This window comes from Crassostrea angulata, chromosome 7 (assembly GCF_025612915.1).
Source record: "Crassostrea angulata isolate pt1a10 chromosome 7, ASM2561291v2, whole genome shotgun sequence".
NCBI lineage: Eukaryota > Metazoa > Mollusca > Bivalvia > Ostreida > Ostreidae > Magallana > Magallana angulata.
The window spans coordinates 44,886,310-44,905,441 of NC_069117.1; the positions used below are offsets into that span (position 1 = coordinate 44,886,310).

At 32.9% G+C, this 19,132-nt stretch overlaps 1 protein-coding gene across 3 annotated transcripts; it reads right to left on the reverse strand.

Annotated features, from left to right (window-relative positions):
- Window positions 1-4,962: 4,962 nt before the first annotated feature.
- On the reverse strand, window positions 4,963-19,126 carry LOC128192427 (protein FAM102A-like). Of its 3 annotated transcripts, none has more exons than XM_052865077.1 (9): window positions 18,639-19,126; window positions 11,925-12,045; window positions 10,090-10,280; window positions 8,505-8,701; window positions 8,153-8,330; window positions 7,922-7,948; window positions 7,413-7,470; window positions 6,826-6,949; window positions 4,963-6,502 (listed from the first exon to the last, which is right to left on the reverse strand). In XM_052865077.1, the coding sequence occupies exons 1-9, from the start codon at window positions 18,806-18,808 to the stop codon at window positions 6,450-6,452; spliced, it is 1,119 nt and encodes a 372-aa protein (XP_052721037.1). In that variant the 5' UTR covers window positions 18,809-19,126; the 3' UTR covers window positions 4,963-6,449. The 3 variants fall into 3 exon arrangements, with proteins under 3 accessions (XP_052721037.1, XP_052721039.1, XP_052721038.1); XM_052865079.1 differs by having other exon boundaries at window positions 8,550-8,701; window positions 18,639-19,122; XM_052865078.1 differs by lacking the exon at window positions 7,922-7,948 and having other exon boundaries at window positions 18,639-19,123.
- Window positions 19,127-19,132: the final 6 nt, after the last annotated feature.

Below are 19,132 nucleotides of genomic sequence, written 5' to 3' on the forward strand. Positions count from 1 at the left end.
TTCTATTTAAAAACAAATATTTTAGATGTGGGTCACAACACACAGTCACCAATTTTCTTGGTTACACATAATGATGAAAGCAACATGTCATAACTTCAAGTGCAATTGGTGACTAAAAACTATTAAAACATATGACACAATACCCCTAGGCAACATACACAACAATATCTTGTGTCTTTTATATACCTGATGATATCCATCTATCTATAACAAGGGTTTGATATTAATATGAAGATTGCGTTAAACTATAAGAAATGCATAATAAAGCTTTACCACAATATATATTAGAAGATAATCAGGTCCTTGTTCTGCATGTGACCTATCGTGATCAGTCTCTCCATCTGAGATTGCTTGTCAAGGGCATATTTTCTTTCGACTTTGTCCAACGTGGTTCATACTTCACCCACAGAGTGCCTTTGTGCAGTGATCTTTGTGGTTTCTAGGCCTAAGGTTAAGGTCATGGCAGAGTCATCTAAAAAATCCTTGTCCAAATCACATTCTGACCCCTTGGTTAAATCTGGCTCATACTTCACTCCCAAAGTGCCTTTAGGAGAAGGTGTGCAGTGGCCTTCAACAAAGTTTCTGGGTCAAGGTCATATCAGACCATGCAAAAAGTTTTATTTCAGAGCATAGGAACTATCTGGGTCATCCGTCATAGTTTTTGTAGAAAGGGTGTGCAGGTACTTTGAACCAAGTTTCAAAGTCAAATGTGAAGGTTGTAGTAGATCTATTTAAAATCCAGTTTGAGACCATGAATATCTCCCAGTGACTTAATCTTGCTCAGGTTAACCCAATTTGAAATGCTTTTTATTCTTTTCATTATTAAAGGTGGCTCATGACACCCAAAATAGTTTCTCAAATCAGCAGAAAATTAATTCATTATGAAAGATAGTGTGATGAATAAGACATACATACAAGTTGATAAGTGAGAAATAATGTGCAATTTAAAAAAAAAAATTTTTCAAAAATTAAATTAAGTAAATGTGAATAAAAGGCCAAGCCAGATTTGATCTGCGGTTCACAAGGCTGATATTTTAACCATTGAGCCATGAGGACATTCAAACAAATCATTTGATACAACCAATTTGACAAAACATTTAAATTTTGAATCACAATCTAGTGACGTAGGTTCTTAAAGGGGCATGGTCACGATTTTGGTCAAATTTTTTTTCTTCCGTTTTTAATGTTTACAATGCTTCAGAAAGGCGTTTGTAATGGTCAGCGAAAATTTGAGTGTCAGTTGTCGTGTAATAAACGAGTTACATGGCTTACAATTCTTTGTCATGTAAACGAAGCTTTGTTTACATTTTTAATGTAGAAATATAAATTCCAGTTTTTGACCCAAAATGAAAGTGATCAACGCTAGGTATTATCTATTTATGCTCAAAACGAATTAGAAAAGAAAGAAATCAGCTTGAAAAAGAACATTTACCAGTATATTGAACCAATGTAAACAAAACAGCTAGGGCTCGAGCCTTGTTTACGTGACAAAGAATTGTGAGCTCTGTTTCTTGCGTATAACTCTACGACTGACACTCAAATTTTGGTTGACCATTAGAAATGCATTTTTAAAGCATTATAAACACTATTAATAGAAAAATAAAATTTGACCAAAATCATGACCATGCCCCTTTAATTAATGTAAAACGTCAAGGTAAACATATAAGTCTAGGTGTAGTGAGGTCAACTTCAGGTTTCATTGCGCATGTTTTTGAACAATTAGTAAAATACATTGTACATTGTGTAAAATTTATACCTTTAATTAATTTTTTTATACCATTTTATGAAATTAAACAATAAAGTACACAAAAATATTTTGATTTTTAAAAAGAAAATTTAATTTTTTAACAATTTTCCGTGGTTTGGTGGGTGAGCTTATATGATCTTATGACACCGGTAAAATGAAGTGTTGTGGGAGTACGTTGAAAGAAATAAAATAAAAGAAAAGGTAAAAATCGTATGCCTTTGAAACTTTATACACAGAGTAATACTATTCTCAGGGTTATTTTTCTTAATTTTTTAATGAATCAATAGTACCAATGTACATTTATAACACTCAAAAATATATAACAAAATTTGGTGCATTTCCATATTTTGAGATGACCCCACTAAAAACAAGACCGTAAAATAAATTATTATTTATACGTAAGGTAGAAAATGATATTACTAATCAAATATCTTAATTTGAGGAAAATCACTATTGTAGTATTTTTAAATCTTCTTTGAAGTGTGGAAAATGACAATTTCCTTAATATTCCTATAGTAAAAGTACTTTGAGATGGCCCTTAAAAAGAGCCAGACGGTAGATTTTCTTAAATTCTACAAATAAACTAGAATTTGTGTAAATTACATATGATTAAGAAATAAAGAATTTTGCTATAAATTATAGTTTTTACACAAAAACCCTCAAACCTTTCAGATCTGAAGGTGTTTGCAGTTACATGAACCATGAAAGATGGTCAGGACAGCATTTTCTTCCAACAGTCAAACCTGTTTTGAACTACTCAGAAACCTACAATTGACCCATCCAGATAATTAAGGTCAACTAACGCCAAAGGTATAGCATAAGCTCCCCCAACTTCATACTGGGGAGCTAAAAAGGGGATTTGCTTAATATAGATCAAAGTTTTTAAAAAATCACAAAGTGGAATAAAACTGCATATCAAGATACAATAAACTTCTTTATTTCTGACATCTATGAACAAAACAGCACTATGGATTAGAAATGACATGGAAAAATAAATAAGGAAGACGGCCTTGGGATGCAGAGCACTTCCTTGGCCAAGTCTTGATCTGCTACAACAGTCTGCCACTTAGGGCACTATTGATATGTGTAATACAAAATGGCACCCCAAGTCAATCCTAACTACCTGTCTAGATGGTCATTCTTTTTAAAAAAGGATTTAAAATTTACAGTTTTTCAAACTACATTCTTACAAAACATGGAATCTATTTCAAAAAAGATATACCATTGCTTAATTTTACACGAAAGATCGAAAATCCAGTTTTAATTAGATTGCAAAATGGGACACAAAATGTTATGAAATTGTCCATTAACACAATGCCAGGTCATGTAAATATAACTCAATTATGTAACATGCATGTCAGAATTATTTTAAATACTTTTTTAAAATAGAGTGTATATATATGTTGATGTTTACTTGTACATATACTTTAGGTGTTTTATTTATTGAGCATAAAAGGCACTTTTTAATAAAATATATAGCAGGCGTGAGCATGATCCATTTCTTTAAATTCATGCATCAGCATTTAGAGCATTCAGGTGCATTATTTGCTTTCCAATTTGAATTTCCCTGCACTGTGCATTTTTGAAAATCTATTAAATCCAGAATACACAGCCATAATCTTTTAAATAGTAATTTCACATCAAAATATAAATTATAAATGCATATTTTTTTTTATATATAGCAAATTAGCCTATTAAAATTTGTACAAAATAGAATTGAGGTTGAAATATGATGTACATGCATTTTAACAGCCATCTAATTCTTCTAGAATATTGTCTAGTGCACACGATTAACAGGATTTTCATATAATCAACTTGAATTTTGCCATTTTCTATTACAGTACATAACATTATAAAAACATCTTTAAACTCAATTCCACAACATTGTAATTACCTGAAGACTTAAGTACATAATCAGTAAAAAAAAAAAAATACATTGCGACTGTTCAGACCATCATTATAGAAAATATAAATAAGTAATTACAACAGAGATACTAATAAATATTGAAAAATTATACACTGGTATTTTAACTTATAATTTTAAATCTTTAGTCAGCAGTGAAATGTTTTTACAGATGTTGGAGCTGAAAATTTAACAAACGACAGCAAAACAAGCTTCAAAGGAGGAATATGTTACTACGGAAAATATACAATGAGATTTATATAGGGTGATTTAACCATGCATCGGACACATACCTTGGATCGGACAACTTTGTTTATAAATATACAAATAAATGTGCATGCGCTCATGTCTTGTTTCGTATATTCCTGAATTAGAACAAATGAACTTTATCATTATTAAGAATTTGACAGTCACATTGTCAAAGAAATAGCAATATAGACATCGTAAAATGACATCAAATACGCCATTATTGAAAATTTAGTTACGAAGATTTTACACTAAAGCATTATTTGAATGTTGTGCGTTTGATTGTGAATTAGTGAAAATGCACTCTCTACCTAAAATAATTATAAAGAAGTAAGTTTTGAAACAAAATTTGATTAAAATAAGTCCAAGAAATTTGAACAATTAATGTCAAGGTCATTATTGCACCATATGTTCATTTCACCATGGATCGGACAAAAGTTAACCATGCATCGGACAGTTTTCACTGCATGTTTTTTTCTAATAATATGGATATTATGTGCCCATTCCTTGTGATATACTTTAAATGTGAAGTAAAATATAAATTTAAAAAATAATTGATACAAACATTTTCCTCAAACCAATTAAAAATCGAGTTTTACGGACAAACCCTTTTTAGTCCAAAGTTCCTGTAGGAGCTGGCACGATAAAGAACCCCTTATGATAAATATTCCTTAAAACAGAAGCACTAGTCTAAATTCCTATTTGTAGATTTAAGGACTTACATTAAAAGAAATATGAATTGTAATTGAATAAATTAATATTTCCGAACCTTTGTATTTTTGCATTAAAACCAGAAAATGTTGTTATTTTTAATCTCTACTGTACTGCTATAGCTGTCCGATGCTTGGTAAATATTGTCCGATCCATGGTGAAATAGTTCAACGCTTCATTAATTTGCTTTATTTTCGACATTTTTAACAATTTCACAATTTTTTCTTCAATAATTAAGCAAGGGGAAAACCTACAACTTTTAAAACAAGTTTTATTTATATTTGGACGATATTTGATGCGTGAACAAAGGGAAAAATCCAAAGGTGTCCGATGCATGGTGAAATCACCCTACTGAAATAAAATTCATAATTATTTAAAAATCAGAAATGTTGACTAATGAAAATTTGTTATGCACCCCCCCCCCACTCTCCCCAAAGTCAAAATTAGCCATAGTAAAATGATGCCTAGATAAGTTTTACTGATATTGTGCAAAACTGCCTAAATGTTTTTGTGTATGACAGCATGTGAAAATAAGTAAATAAAATCAGCAGCTTTGCAATTAAGAATGAATGTGTGCATTAGTGTTTATGATTTTTTACATGTTTAAGTCATTATCAGTTTCAAGATGAAAATAAAATTGACGTCTACTTTGAACTACCTTTCTGTCCCTTGGTTCGAGCTTCTAGGGACAGTAACTCTGAAGACAGATCTATGGTTTTTTAATGAATTCATATTACTAATCAGCACCCATCAATATAACATTTAAAGTGATGTATGTTAATGCCATCTTGAATATACATGCATATGAAAACCTACACTAAAAAACTTTTGAAAAAAAAAGTTTTTCCAAGTTTTGTTCATGTCAAACAGAACTGCTATAACACAGTTTAGAACAATCAGGACTTGAGTTTCATAACTTTGTATTAAACAGACATCTTTTTTATTAGATAGGTCAACATCCTGAATGGTTGCTTTGGCATCAAAATGAGGCTTTTCTGAGCGGTTTGAACACAATATGAAAATGATAACATACAAAATCAATTACTGATGATTACTGTATATCAAAATTTTGGATTTGGTTTGTTTAGCATTAACAAGACTTGATCTGCTAACATTGAATGATAATAAATATTCCTCATTTCATATTCACAATTTGGTCCCAATGGCAATCATGCACTGTTTAAAAATGTTAAGGCACCATTCACTTATTGGTAATTAAGAATTCATTACAAAGAAATAGGGAGAGAATATGTCATAGACTTTATCAAAAATAAAAAAATTAAGTTGATAAAATCACAGCAAACTCAACCACTTCATACAAGTTCATTGAATATCTCAAGCTGTTCACTTCTGAATGTTAAAACAGAAGTACAGTACAATGTTACAGTAATAAAAATCACAAGAAAGTGACAATGTGCATCAGTTTAAAAATGTTAAAAAAATTGCTCATAATAATCGTTAACTATGCATGAAAAATGGAACCATGAGAAAGTGAATGTAAGCACCATTTCCTTAAGTGAAGTTCTCTTTAATGGGTTCTAATACGAGGCACTCAACATAAAAATACTTCAAATTTTATCTGTTGGAAAATAAGAGATCTTTCCTGGTTTGGATTTACATTGCAGTCTAATCTTTCCATGTTTCCCTCCTTTGGTTATAAGCTGAAATCTTCTCACTAATAAAGCTTGCTGAACTGAAGAAATGTCCACAGCAATAGAACTAAATATCACAAAGCATCTTGGGGACTGTATAAGCCTAGGTATGTGACAAGCATAAATGTCCTCCATGATCAACACGGAATGATCCCTGGAAATGCTGCCATGGATTATGTTAAGTGTCATGTCACCGTACAAAGGGATTTCCTTCCTTGTCAAACTGGAGCTGCAGACCAGTACCTGTAAAATATAAGTACATAGGTAAGTAAGGTAAAATATACCTGTAAAAATGTAAGATTTAAATTTCCTATGAAGATTCCAAATTAGGATTACCTATAAAAGACTCCAGATTTATATGATTACCTGTGAGTTTATATGATTACCTGTGAGAGATCACCAGATTACGTACGATTCCAAGTTGTATTTACTTGCATACAAAAGTTATCTTTATATTAACATGGAAACAAGATTTTTCTTATAAATATACGAAAATATTAACGGGTAAACTTGTGAACAGAAGCTTTAATAAGCAACTTTCAGAATGTTTCAACATTTTGTCATACTTTGCTGGTTTTTGGTGCCAAGGTCTGCCGAACTCAGGAACTCCTTCAAGAGGTCATCCACGACTTCCCCAGCATTCACCCGTGTCTGATCTACCCGCTTACCCTTCTCCAACTCCTCCAGTTTCTACCAAAAACAAATCACTGTACATGTACGCATAGCTAAATCTGGCTTTTTATTACTAAAGCTGCACAACATTAACTATAGATAAGATCAATATTGAATACACATTGCCTGGGTGTCTGAAAGCAGCTATCAGAAATAGTTATCGACATAAATAATAATTTGTATCAGCTGAAGTTAGAATATCTTGGTTATTACAAATTTCAACTGCAAAACATGATTCAAACTTGACCAGTGGTTCTAAAATTTAATAAAATCAATAAATCCTGATTTACTTTGATGAATTATTTCACATGGTCAATTATTATTGGTGCATAGTTCAATTCAGACTACTTTGGTAATAAGAATCCATGACAAATATCTATAAGGAACAAGAGTTGAAAGTGCAAATATTCATAACAATGAAAGCAAAAATTGCTTTTCTCCTGCAGTGACACAAGGTGAGACAAACAGCTGGTAGACGTACCTTTCTCCTGTCACCTTTAGTGAGATCATTGATTAGGGCTGAGCCAGCACTAGAGCTCCTACAATACACAAATCGCATCGTCATCAATCCGCCTCTCATCCAATAAGTTTCACAAAAGGAAAAAAAATTCCCTGACATTTATAACATTTTAATTTTGTCAAGATCAATGACAGAAATCAATAATGAATGTGCTGGTACCTAATACTTTTTTTCGTTATTTCCTTTCACTATTCTAATACAAATAGATGTGTTTGCTTCTCATGAATGTAGGATTCACTTTCTATGAAGCTTTTTGTGATTGAAATATCAAAGATTTAATGACACAAAAAAATACAACATCCAAATTTGTTGCAATCTAAATTTAAAAGCTTTTATCTTCAGTAATTTCTAAAATAAATCTAAAAGCATCACACCAATCAAGGCTCAGCCTCTCAATTAGCGTATTAAATAATTCACACATTTCATTTCTGCAAAAACACTCAAGCATTGCCATGTATCAACATAATTACCAGTAGGTACAAAGTTCTGCTAGTACCCTTTAATAATAATAATAATATTCTAATTATTATAAAATCGAGTAAATTTAAAGCTCATTGCTATATACATGTACACACACTGCACTATTAATGGAATTTTACTATTAAGAAATTTTTGTAAACACATGGATGTATTCTAAGTTTTATTTCAAAATAAAACAGAACTCACAAAGTACCTGTTACACCCTGTTTTGTTATATTTACCTCGTGTGAGTAGCAAAGGGGTTCTTTTCGCTGCCCATGCTGGACTGACGACTGTGTCCGAGGGAAGCGTACCCTGTTGACCCCCGCGAGTGCTGACTAGTATAACTGTCATTCCTCTGATGACTCTTCAGACCCTCGCTGTCTGGATTCTGGGGGTGCATATCTACCTCAGGAGAATCTGAGTGTTACAGAGAAAGAAAATCTGGCTTTATGAAAGTTTAAAGGTCTTAAATGATAAACATATGGTCAATTTTTTTTTACTGGCAATTTTTTTTGAAACAAAATTAACCAGTAGCTATTCTACAAAAATTGATTGATATAAAACAGCGTTTGTGTCACAAATATTATGTACCATGTAGCTTGGCTATGCACAAGTACCCAGACTTGGGTTCGATACCTGTTATGATGTTTGGACGGTCTTTGCGGGGTAGACTGCCACACCCACTACTGGCACTATTGGAGGCTAGGCTCCCCTCGCTGCACTCCTCAATGCGTACAGAGGAAGGAGACTGGTCGAGATCGTCATACCACTTGGTGGTTTGGCGCGGGCTATAGAAACAAAGTCAATATCCCAATTTATACAGCATATAACAATATCATTACATTATTTATTGCGAATACATTGTATTGCTAATTCCAATTAAAAGTTATGTGCTGTAGAATTTTGTCTAAGTGGCCTTGCTCACTGCATTAATTGTTATCATTATAATTTCTATTGCCTTAAGGTCAGACGACACGTTCCTCGAGAATCTTTTTTGTATCTCCTCGTAATAAAGAGTTCCAACAAAAAAATTTAATTTTATAATTACTTTTAAAATGATCAAAATTTACTTGTATCTGGTTATATGCCTAGATGGTCGAGTGGTTAGAACCGTGGCCGCTCACTGCCAGTAGCGTATAGGTTCTAGAGGTCGTGAGTTCAAAGCCCCGCCCCGGCGGAAATATAGTTCTATTTTAGAGAATTTAGCTTTGCTGTAGATGTATTTATTTTCATATCAGCAATTCAAGTGTATCTTCAAGAAGATTATATAGGAAATTGCATATTCTAGTATTTTGCAGAAATGCCTGGTAAGGTACCCTAATTTTTTGCAAGAAAGCTTGTCAAAGTAGTTGTAAACCATTAACAATTTCCTGGAAAAAGTTATCTAAAATTGAGGAACGTGTCATCTGACCTTAACAGTTTTTTACAAAGACCATTAAAAAGTTATATTCTTGGGTAGCAGTGCAGGATTTGTATGTACTCAATTTTCTCTATGATATAACAGCAGGTTATTCCTCTGATGTTTGAGACCAAGATATAATAAGCCTCAGTGAGAAATCCTATACCAAACACAGATTATCTCCTGTATTGATTTCTGTGTCCATTACATTTTCTTTCAGTTAAAAAATTAGCAGCTCCAAGTATACCCTGGAGTGATTGATGAAGCACTTATGAATGCTTAGCATAGCAGTACAGCAATGTATGCCCCGATATATTTCCAATTGAATTTGTCTGAGTCTCTACACGACTTTGCACCAAAATGAACTGGAAGTACTCTCTAGGAAGTAATACAATATCTTCGTTTCAAACCTTCTTGAGATTTAATATTTTTAAAAAATATTTAAGTAATACTACCCCAATTTTCAAAAAATCCATAACTCATTTGAAATTCCAATACTGTATGTTTTAACATGTACTATATGAAACCTACATGTGGAAACAACTTCTTGAGAAAACTATGCAGGATATTATGAAATAGTTTAGAGATATCATTGATGATAAATCCGGAATATACTTTGAATGAGATTATGTGGTTCTTAAGGGTCACTGTAACACGTACATGTACTTTCCTGTACCCTGATCAGATATTTAAACTTCTAACAATATCGAAAGCTCATCAATTTCTTCAGCCTGAAATACTGTTTTTTATAATTACCATTTCATTTTGAATACTTACACTTTGAAAACTGGGTCACCAGAGATCAAGGTCATTTCCAAGGTGACCTCAATGGTTGAGTTGTCTTGACGATGCTTGGAATCATAACCTTCTAACAAGAACTTTCTGGATTGTTGTCCAGATCCAGCAAACTCGGACAGATTAATATCAACAAAGCCCAACTTCTGATACGCCTTCCCTCCTTTCTGGTCCTATGAAGAAAAAGAAAAAAAAAATTATCAGTTTCTTTTCGTGTTGCTGAAAATGTGTTTCTTGCTTAGCTTGTCATTAATTGTAAGATACATTGCATCCTGTTCTATAGAAAAATATACCAAATTTGATATACAAAAAAATAATTGATCTCAAAAAAATATGACATAGAGGTTTTCCCCCTTCTTTTAATATAATTAAATTTTAAATCATTTTCCGAAAAAATGTTTAACTATGACAAATGTTTTACTAATCATAAGACGAAGCAGGGAAAAACCCAGCAGTTTAATACTTGTGGGACGAAATATGCACACCAACAGCATAAGATTGTGTACTTTAATACAATAACAAGCTGTTGTTGATGTTCAAACAAATGGTGTAAAGATTGCAATAACTTAATCAGCTTAACATAAGCTGTACTTTATAGTTCACTCAGGTTAATTACTTCATTTCTTTATTCTTTGTGGTTTTTGGGGCTTTTTTTTGGCTTAACTTTTGTTTTGGTTTTTGATACAGTCTGTTTGAAACAGATGCTATTTATACCCAATTGCTGTTGATTTTTTTCCAGGTTTAACACCATATTTTTGGGATAATACAATATTGTTAGATTTTGTACTATATAGATAAATCACACGATGTTTTTCTTGATAAATTCAAAAAAACAGATTAACAAAAACGCAGCACTGTTAGTTAAAAGTACATTTTCACTTCCTTGACCCTTAATGTGCGAGAACAATGTAAAAATACATACATACTTCTATTTTAATGATTCAAACAACAAAACAATGTTAATGTTTACATCACTTTTCAACTGTAATATTGACACATGCCCTAGATTTTGTACACTGCATAATGTATTGCAAACAAGCCCAGTCAAAATGTAGATGACCTAGACAAAATTATCTCAGTATCAACATTCACTTATACATCTTGGACATCAATAAAGATTAGGAAATCAAAGCGGTAAGCCTGTTGATAACACTTTCAGAAACAGAGTAGTATACAATGTATTGACCAACACCGTGAAATGTGTACCATTATAAGTATTGGCTTGTTTGCCAATCAACAACAGTAAAATTTTATCTTCATACCAGTCACATTGCTAGTTGAAGATGTTCATTGCGGTATGAGAAAATCTGACTTATCAGTATCTGATATTGTGCTCTTCTTTATCTGTACTATATAAATACTGGTATTAGCATCTTTAGAAGAGCTTTTGGATAGGACCCTTAGGCTAAATGTTTGATGAGTAAAGATTCCTCCGTATCAGTAATATATGTATCCCCCTCCCAAACTATCTTTATACTTGTTGAATTTTGTTCTGTTTGCTCTGTGCTGGGGAAATATATACTTAAAAGAGTGATTTTATCCCCCCCCCCCTCCTCCATAAAGATCACCACACAGGTTGTCTGTTAAATTTTGTGCTGCTTGCTCTGTGCTGGGGAAATATACTTTAAAGAGTGATTCCCCCCATCCCCCACTTCTCCATAAAGACCACCACACAGGTTGTCTGTTCAATTTTGAGCTGTTTGCTCTGAACTGTGGAGCAGTACCTATCATGTGCATTGACTCGTGACAGCTACACAGAAACTCCTCCTCAAAAGTTGAATGTTAATGTGCTACATTCTGTGCTGCGCTGTACCTACCATGCGCACGGACACCCGGCAGATGCAGGGATCCAGGAAGCCTGTGCTGGCGTTGGCCGTCACTTTGCACTGGAAATTGTAGGAAGTTTTCCATGATACGCTATGGTTCTGTATCTCTTCCCTGCACAGAAGAAGAAAAAAACAAAAATGCATTTCAATTACATTCACCATATGAGTTAGTGCATCTTCAATGGCTACTGGGGATTCCTTATAATACTGTGAAGCTAACGATGCAATTTTTTTTTCTTCCTCAAAAACCACAAAAAGATTAACATATATATATTTTTTATAATATGAAATTTTTTATTAAAAAAATATTAATAAACTAGATGAATTAAAAGCTGTAGTATGTAAATACAATGTATTATAGAAAAATAAGATAACCTTAATAATCCAATAATAAAAGATACAGACTAAAGCACTTTGTGTCATAGGAAATCAGCAATACATAAATCAACAAGTGGCAATGATCATTAACAAAGAGGAGGAACAGCTGATAGGAGTCTGTGCTTGATTTCATTGTATGCACTGACCCAGTACCAAGAGGAGTACAGTGCAAACCCAAGAAAAAAGATAACCCTGCACCAAAAGTTAGAAGTCAGGACACCGGATTGCATTAAATTACATACACTGAGTCTCGAACTCTGCCACATTCCTTACATAATGCACCACATCGCCCAACATAAGATCCTGTTACACTGAAGAGTATGTAGCTATGTTTAACATCATTTGCTCCTAATTCAATGATTCAGTTTTTGTTCCTTAATTATCAAAATGTTACACAACTGAGGTACACAGTGCATTTCTTTTCTTGAATACTAGTAAAATGTTCAGACAATTCCTGAAGTGTGGCAAGATTTTAATTGTTGTTTAGTACCAGTAGATACAATGTTTTTAGTACAAAATGTAGATATACAATTTTCTTCCTCAGGATTTCCTTTCTTTTTTGAAGAAGTTCCTTTCTTTTTTTTTGAAGAAGTTGTTTCTATTTTTACTGTAAATGTTGTACATTTCAATTTTTAATTCTGTTTTAAAGGTTGATGTGCCCAGCAGATTTATATAACCTGCTATAAGACCTATACACAGTGGAGGCTAAAAAACATCAACCACCCTCTGGCAAGAGATCATAAATCTCCGTAAACCCCCTTAATATTATGCAACAGCCAACAAGTGTTTAGATGAAAGAAGTCCCCCTGCTAAACCATCTATCTACAAGTTACAGCAGTATTACACATCTCCAGAAAACAGTAACCGTTTCATCCAGAAACTGCAGACAATGAGTAATGTTGGTTATCGGTGCACGGAGACATTTGACAATGCATAATCATCACATCATGATACAATATATAATATATATACATATATTTTTTGTAAGGTTTATGTTCTGCCGTCGTCAATGTTGATGAGATCAGTATGAGCTGTGTTTGGGTGCCATTTATTCTAAGGTGAAGTTAAGGAGGAGATACTGACAGGAATTTGTCTGTATGCCTTCACAGACGCAAATTTCCCCTGCAATTACAGAAAATTAAGCACAGCATGGAGGGACTGGGATATGAACAGGACTCTTTCTAATCAATAATTGTAGTCTACTGGGGCTGTACCAACATGAAATAGCAAACAACAGGAACTGCCGGTGTGGGAGAAATTCAGAACCCTTCCCAAAATCTTATCCTAATTCAGTAATCCTTTACCAATGGCCTTGGAATTTTAAGGTACATTTACCATGGCCAGTGCCAAAAAAACCCCAAAAATCTTTAGCAAAAGTAAATACTGATCATGTAAATATACAAGAAACCAACAATCTGTTAGGCAAATTATATGTGTGCTATTTAAAAGATAAGGTATGTTTACTCAATCTGAAAGGTGAGAAATCTAAAGGGGGTGAAAATCATGAATCGCTGAAAACCCCTCTCACTCTCTTTATTTTCAGAAAACGATAGATTTGAAAGATATCTGGGAACATGTCTTAAGTGCCCACCAATCCCTACTGCTTCATGTATCAGACACTGAGCATATATACAACAAGCTTAAATCTAAAACTTTGTGTTGATTAAAGATTTAAGTTTTAAAAACCTTCGGCATTTAATACAAAGGAGGACACAGCCAACACAGAGTTTGTTTGTGTGGGTGCTGTATTGATTGGCAGTAGAACATTCTGGGCATTTATGTCAGTCCACACTGTTTTTATGAAAATGCTGGCAAGACACCCTGTTGTATTTCATAACACATATAATTGTATATATATAGATATCATATACAGGCAAAAACTAAGACTACACTCTAAGTTTTCCAAACTATCTGATAATCATAGTATCTTTAATGATCAAATATATTTAAAGCATTTCTTTTCCATCTGTATCCGCAAGTGGAAGGTGGAAACTGATTTTTGTCAGGACATTTTACATCTTGATATCACTGAATTATCACTTGATTCATCAGATTGAATTCCAACAAAACAAACCAAAAAACAAATCCCAGGTACTAAACATGTCTGCTTGCTACTAACAACTCAATGCCATAGTCAATTTGTTGTCTATTAGAACTTAGTCATTGCTATTTAACAGGAAAATTACACAAGATGAAAAGCAATACAAAAGAGAAAACAGGAAATCAATGAAGAAAGATTACACTGGGTTTAACCTTGGTATTCTTTTCCAGCAGATCTTATCTCAATGGGCCATCGTGTAACAGGCTACAATCCTGAATATATACAAAAGCACCCCCATTGTTCCTGGGTGAGAGAACGTCCTTGGGCTGACCTCTCTAATATACACCCAGGGGTCAACCCAGTAGACAGTACTTGGATCAAGATTCCACAAGGTGAAACCTGTAACAGGTAATGTCGCAACTTGCACTAAAACTTGGGAACATTGCTTTGTTCACTATATCAGGTAATTAATATGACAATGACTAGAGTCATATTATGAGTTGTCAAGTTCAATTGATCTGCACTAAATAAAAAATCTGGAATAACAAGGCAGGATGAGGACCTTCAACATATTCCCACAGATTTTGAAAAAAAAAAATCAGACATTTTCAGTAAAACATTGAGATTGAACTTTCCCAGCAGTTTACTTTCAATTTCAAACTTGTTATCAGGCCCGTAAATTTTTGACTTCCCACAGAATTCCAGCATTTTATTTACATGCAAAGACATTGATGGGATATTCTGCTAAATCACCAATGAATGTTTGATAAGCAGTAGTTATTTACAGGTTCACCTATTCCCACTGGTGTTAATAATCTGCCTAATTGATGCTGAACAATCCTAGATGGCAAAATTCATTGATTTATTTAGCATAAAGGCCCCATATACCAGTATATGTACATGTAATATCCTATTGGGGTGCCAATTTTAACAAATGCTGAACTGTAATACAAGAGCGCTGCAATGAAATCGAACACTGCCCAAAGCAATATCTAATTTGCTCAATGGAGGAAAAAATTAATCAGAACGGCTATTGCTGATTACTTGAACAAATGGTTGATGGAATATTTGATGAAAAAACAAAACACTTACATAAATACTTCAGTATATTGTGGCAAAAAAAATGTTTAGCACAATGTGCATTGTTTGATGGAGTCGGACTAGTAATTTATCCAATTCATACAAACATAAAAGAGAAGCAACAATGTGAACATGTGTCATGGTAAAAAGTGTCACAATGGCCACTCCACTAAAGCATGCACAACTCCACCCTAGCAATGTGTATAAATCCATTACCTGTGAGCACTGTTCATACCAAAAATAATTTCACAACTACATGTATATACCAGTATGCATATGAATATATACATGTATATGTAAATGAACAGAATATAGATGTACACATATATGTATATATATTCCACAGTTAGGTCCAATACTTCACTTTAGACACTAAAATTAATAGAGGATATAAGTTTCAAAATACTGGTATATGAATTGGTAAAAAAAAAACAACCAACAAAAAAAACCAACAACACCAGCTCCCATATATTGGTAGGGGTTTCTTCAAAAGTGATTACCATCCAATCATTTTCTCTCATTGTAGTGCTATGAGAGAATAACAAATGCATACAAATTTTTCCTTTTTTTTTTTTTTTTTAATCAAATTCCATGATTTTAATAGTTTTTGTCCCCTTGGCCCAAAACTTACAAAGGCAATGAAATTTGTATTCACAATAAATAATGTTGTTCAAGATAGGAAGTTGAAATAGTTTATTGAAAATACTCAAAGGACTGATGTACAGCAGTCAATGACCTACAATCAATAAGTTACCGTAAACAGGTCATCTGCATGATTTCAGATGACCTAAAAATCAAACACTGCAATCAGTATCAACATTTTCAAAAGCTACTGACACACAAAATCAGAAATGTTTGATACAGTACAGTTTTTAATCATATATGTTAGTCATAAACACTACAAGTACATATATAACAATTGTTTCATTGAAATCAGATGTATATATTAAAGGAAAGCCAAAAAAAACCTAAACCTACACAAACAACTTGTTGTAATGGAGAACAAGCCTGAGTAACCATTAAATAATGTGTACTGTTGTGTACACAGGATGACCCGATATGATGAGGAGACTGGTTGTTACAGGGGGTCACAACAGTTTACTCACCCACAGCCGGACAAACATACAACATTCTGTATCAATACCCAGCATGCCCTCATCAAATACAACCCCTCATCAAAACACACAATTATATCTGATAGCTATATCAACAGGTACATTCTTTCTCCTTACTCATTGTTAATGAGGATTGACTTATCGGTATCAAAACTTCACATAGATCATACGATTACAGGAATGAAAATATATGCATACCTGAATGTAAATATTATATTTTATTCGATAAAGTTCACTTCAGAAAATTGCACGATCATATCTCTCTGTCATGCCTATATATACACAATGCACTACTATTGATAAATGTCTTTGAAAGGTCCGTGTTTTAATATAACTGATGTGAGTAAGATCATAGAATTCTCACTCTTCAAGCTCATGATAACTGTGAACTGAAAAATGATAGAAGACTGAACCACAAGAATCACAAAGATTTCTCTGCATTTGAAGTTTTATAATATAAGTCTTAAGAACCCTTCACCCTGAGTGGGACTTCCTGTATATAGAAACTTACAAGCACAATTAAAAAGCTGAATACAGAGGAGCTAGTGTTTGACCCAGTACTTCTTGTTCAAATATAACCTGTTAATTGTTCGCTTCTTTTTTTCATTCACAAGCTCAAATGACGCACTTAACCGACTATTAAATCTATCTTTACTGCATCATTGGGAAGAATTCCTTATAATAAGAGAATATATGTAACCCTGTCAGGCAGTTTAAAACCAGTCTAGCTGGGGTTACACCTACACAATTTGTAGTAAAAAGTGTATACAACATGTATCATCAAACCTCCATGGTCCAAAACTATTGAAGAATGCAATCTTGAAAATCATAAACATGGTCATTGTGCATGAAAACAACTGAATCTTTTATCAAAAGAAAACTCTCATTTCCACACTTATGACATTTTGAAGAGTTATGACTGAAGTTTTAGGGTTGGGTATCCCAATTACTAATTAAGAGGTCTTTCCCAATCTGACAGACAGATAGACACAGCAAATATTAGTACATCACTGCTATTCTGAAATGTCCATAAGATTTTCGTGAAACTACCTGTTGGAAATTATTTAAATAGGTGTTAATGTGTCATCACACCTAATCCATTGTGTTGAATTCTCTTTTTTAAAGTTGCAGATTATCAGATAAAAACAATTCACAAGATCTGCAAAAACTTGTTGGCTGGGGTCAGGATCAATCCGTCTTGCACAAGGAAATGTTTCAATCTTACAAATTACAATTCAAGTACATTTTTTTCAAATGATCAATTATGTAAAAACAGATTCATGTCAAACAAGAGAGAGAGAGAGAGAGAGAGAGAGAGAGAGAGAGAGAGAGAGAGAGAGAGAGAGAGCACAAGCACAGAGTAATGAAAAGTTCACCTCATGAGAAATACATCAAAATGATAATAAACTCATTCTCTTAATATTAAATAATATTTACAGTTTGTACACTTTGGACAATGTTTTCCCCTTAGCTAACTGTTATGGTGTTGTTTTTAAAAAATGAATTTTCTGTATGTAGCAGTGAATGATGTGCTATTTAGTAATGAAGTAAATAAATGCATATGTAAATGATAAACTGTTGCTTTTTAAATACAATCATCAATATTCCCCCTTAAATGTATGATAACTTAACAATTCTGAGGCAAAAAATAATTATATGGGTTTTCACAATGTGTATTAATCATGTGTGTATCAATGCTGTAAATGACTGCATTATTTTCAACACCTGTGCATATATATCCCAACAATTAACACTTGTTACAGAGGAATGGACAGGTCTTTTTTTAAAGCAATATTATGTACTCATATAGCAACATTAGATATCAGCATCACAAATTTTATATGATTGACAATGTAATTTGATGCACTCATACATTTTAATGAAAATAGCTACCCCCAAGGTATTCATATGTGAATAAAAAATTACAAATAAAAGTTCAAAATTTGAATCTTCTTTAAATTAAGGCTATATAATATATCAACAGCATTGACTATGTAGTTTACAATGCAAAAAAGAATATTGCTTATGAGGTTGATTTATAGTGAGAAACCAAAAAAAAAAAATACATAATATATGCATGATTGTACTTACCTTGTACTTTGTTCCAAAAAGCTTCCACCTTCCAAAAGCCGGATCTTAGCAAACAGCAATCCGCTAATAAATGGTACTGATGACAACTCTTCGAGTCGAAAATTTACATTAAACTTAAATCTTTTTTTCTTCATTATGAATAAAGACATCATTTTTGAGATAGGAGTCATGTCATACTGACAACGTTTTGCCTACATTTAGCAGTTACTGATTTTCAGCAAGTTTAATAAGTCTACATAGGCTTCGGATAATCGGCAAAGTATATCCATCATAGCTATAATCCAGAATCAGAGACAGTTCAGATTCGAACCAATTTCAAGTCCTTATTCTAAATAAAGTAAAAAGATCCGAATATTAAATCCAAAACACATAAATCACATGCTTAATTTAGTATGTGGTAAATATCGATCAGGAGTTTAAGTCACCATCACAGTGAACTTGATCGTCTACGTTTAAAGACTACTGTACTGAATATGCTTTACTTCTCTTGCCAG

Bases quoted from the DNA above. Each gene is read 5' to 3' on its own strand.
- LOC128192427 (XM_052865077.1), bottom strand. From the start codon at position 18,808: ATGACTCCTATCTCAAAAATGATGTCTTTATTCATAATGAAGAAAAAA. The intron at 8,702-10,089 runs GTAAGTATTCAA...TTGTTTCTATAG, and splicing joins GGTGACCCAGTTTTCAAAGT to CCCGCGCCAAACCACCAAGT. The intron at 7,949-8,152 runs GTAAATATAACA...TTATTATTAAAG, and splicing joins CCCTTTGCTACTCACACGAG to GGTACTAGCAGAACTTTGTA.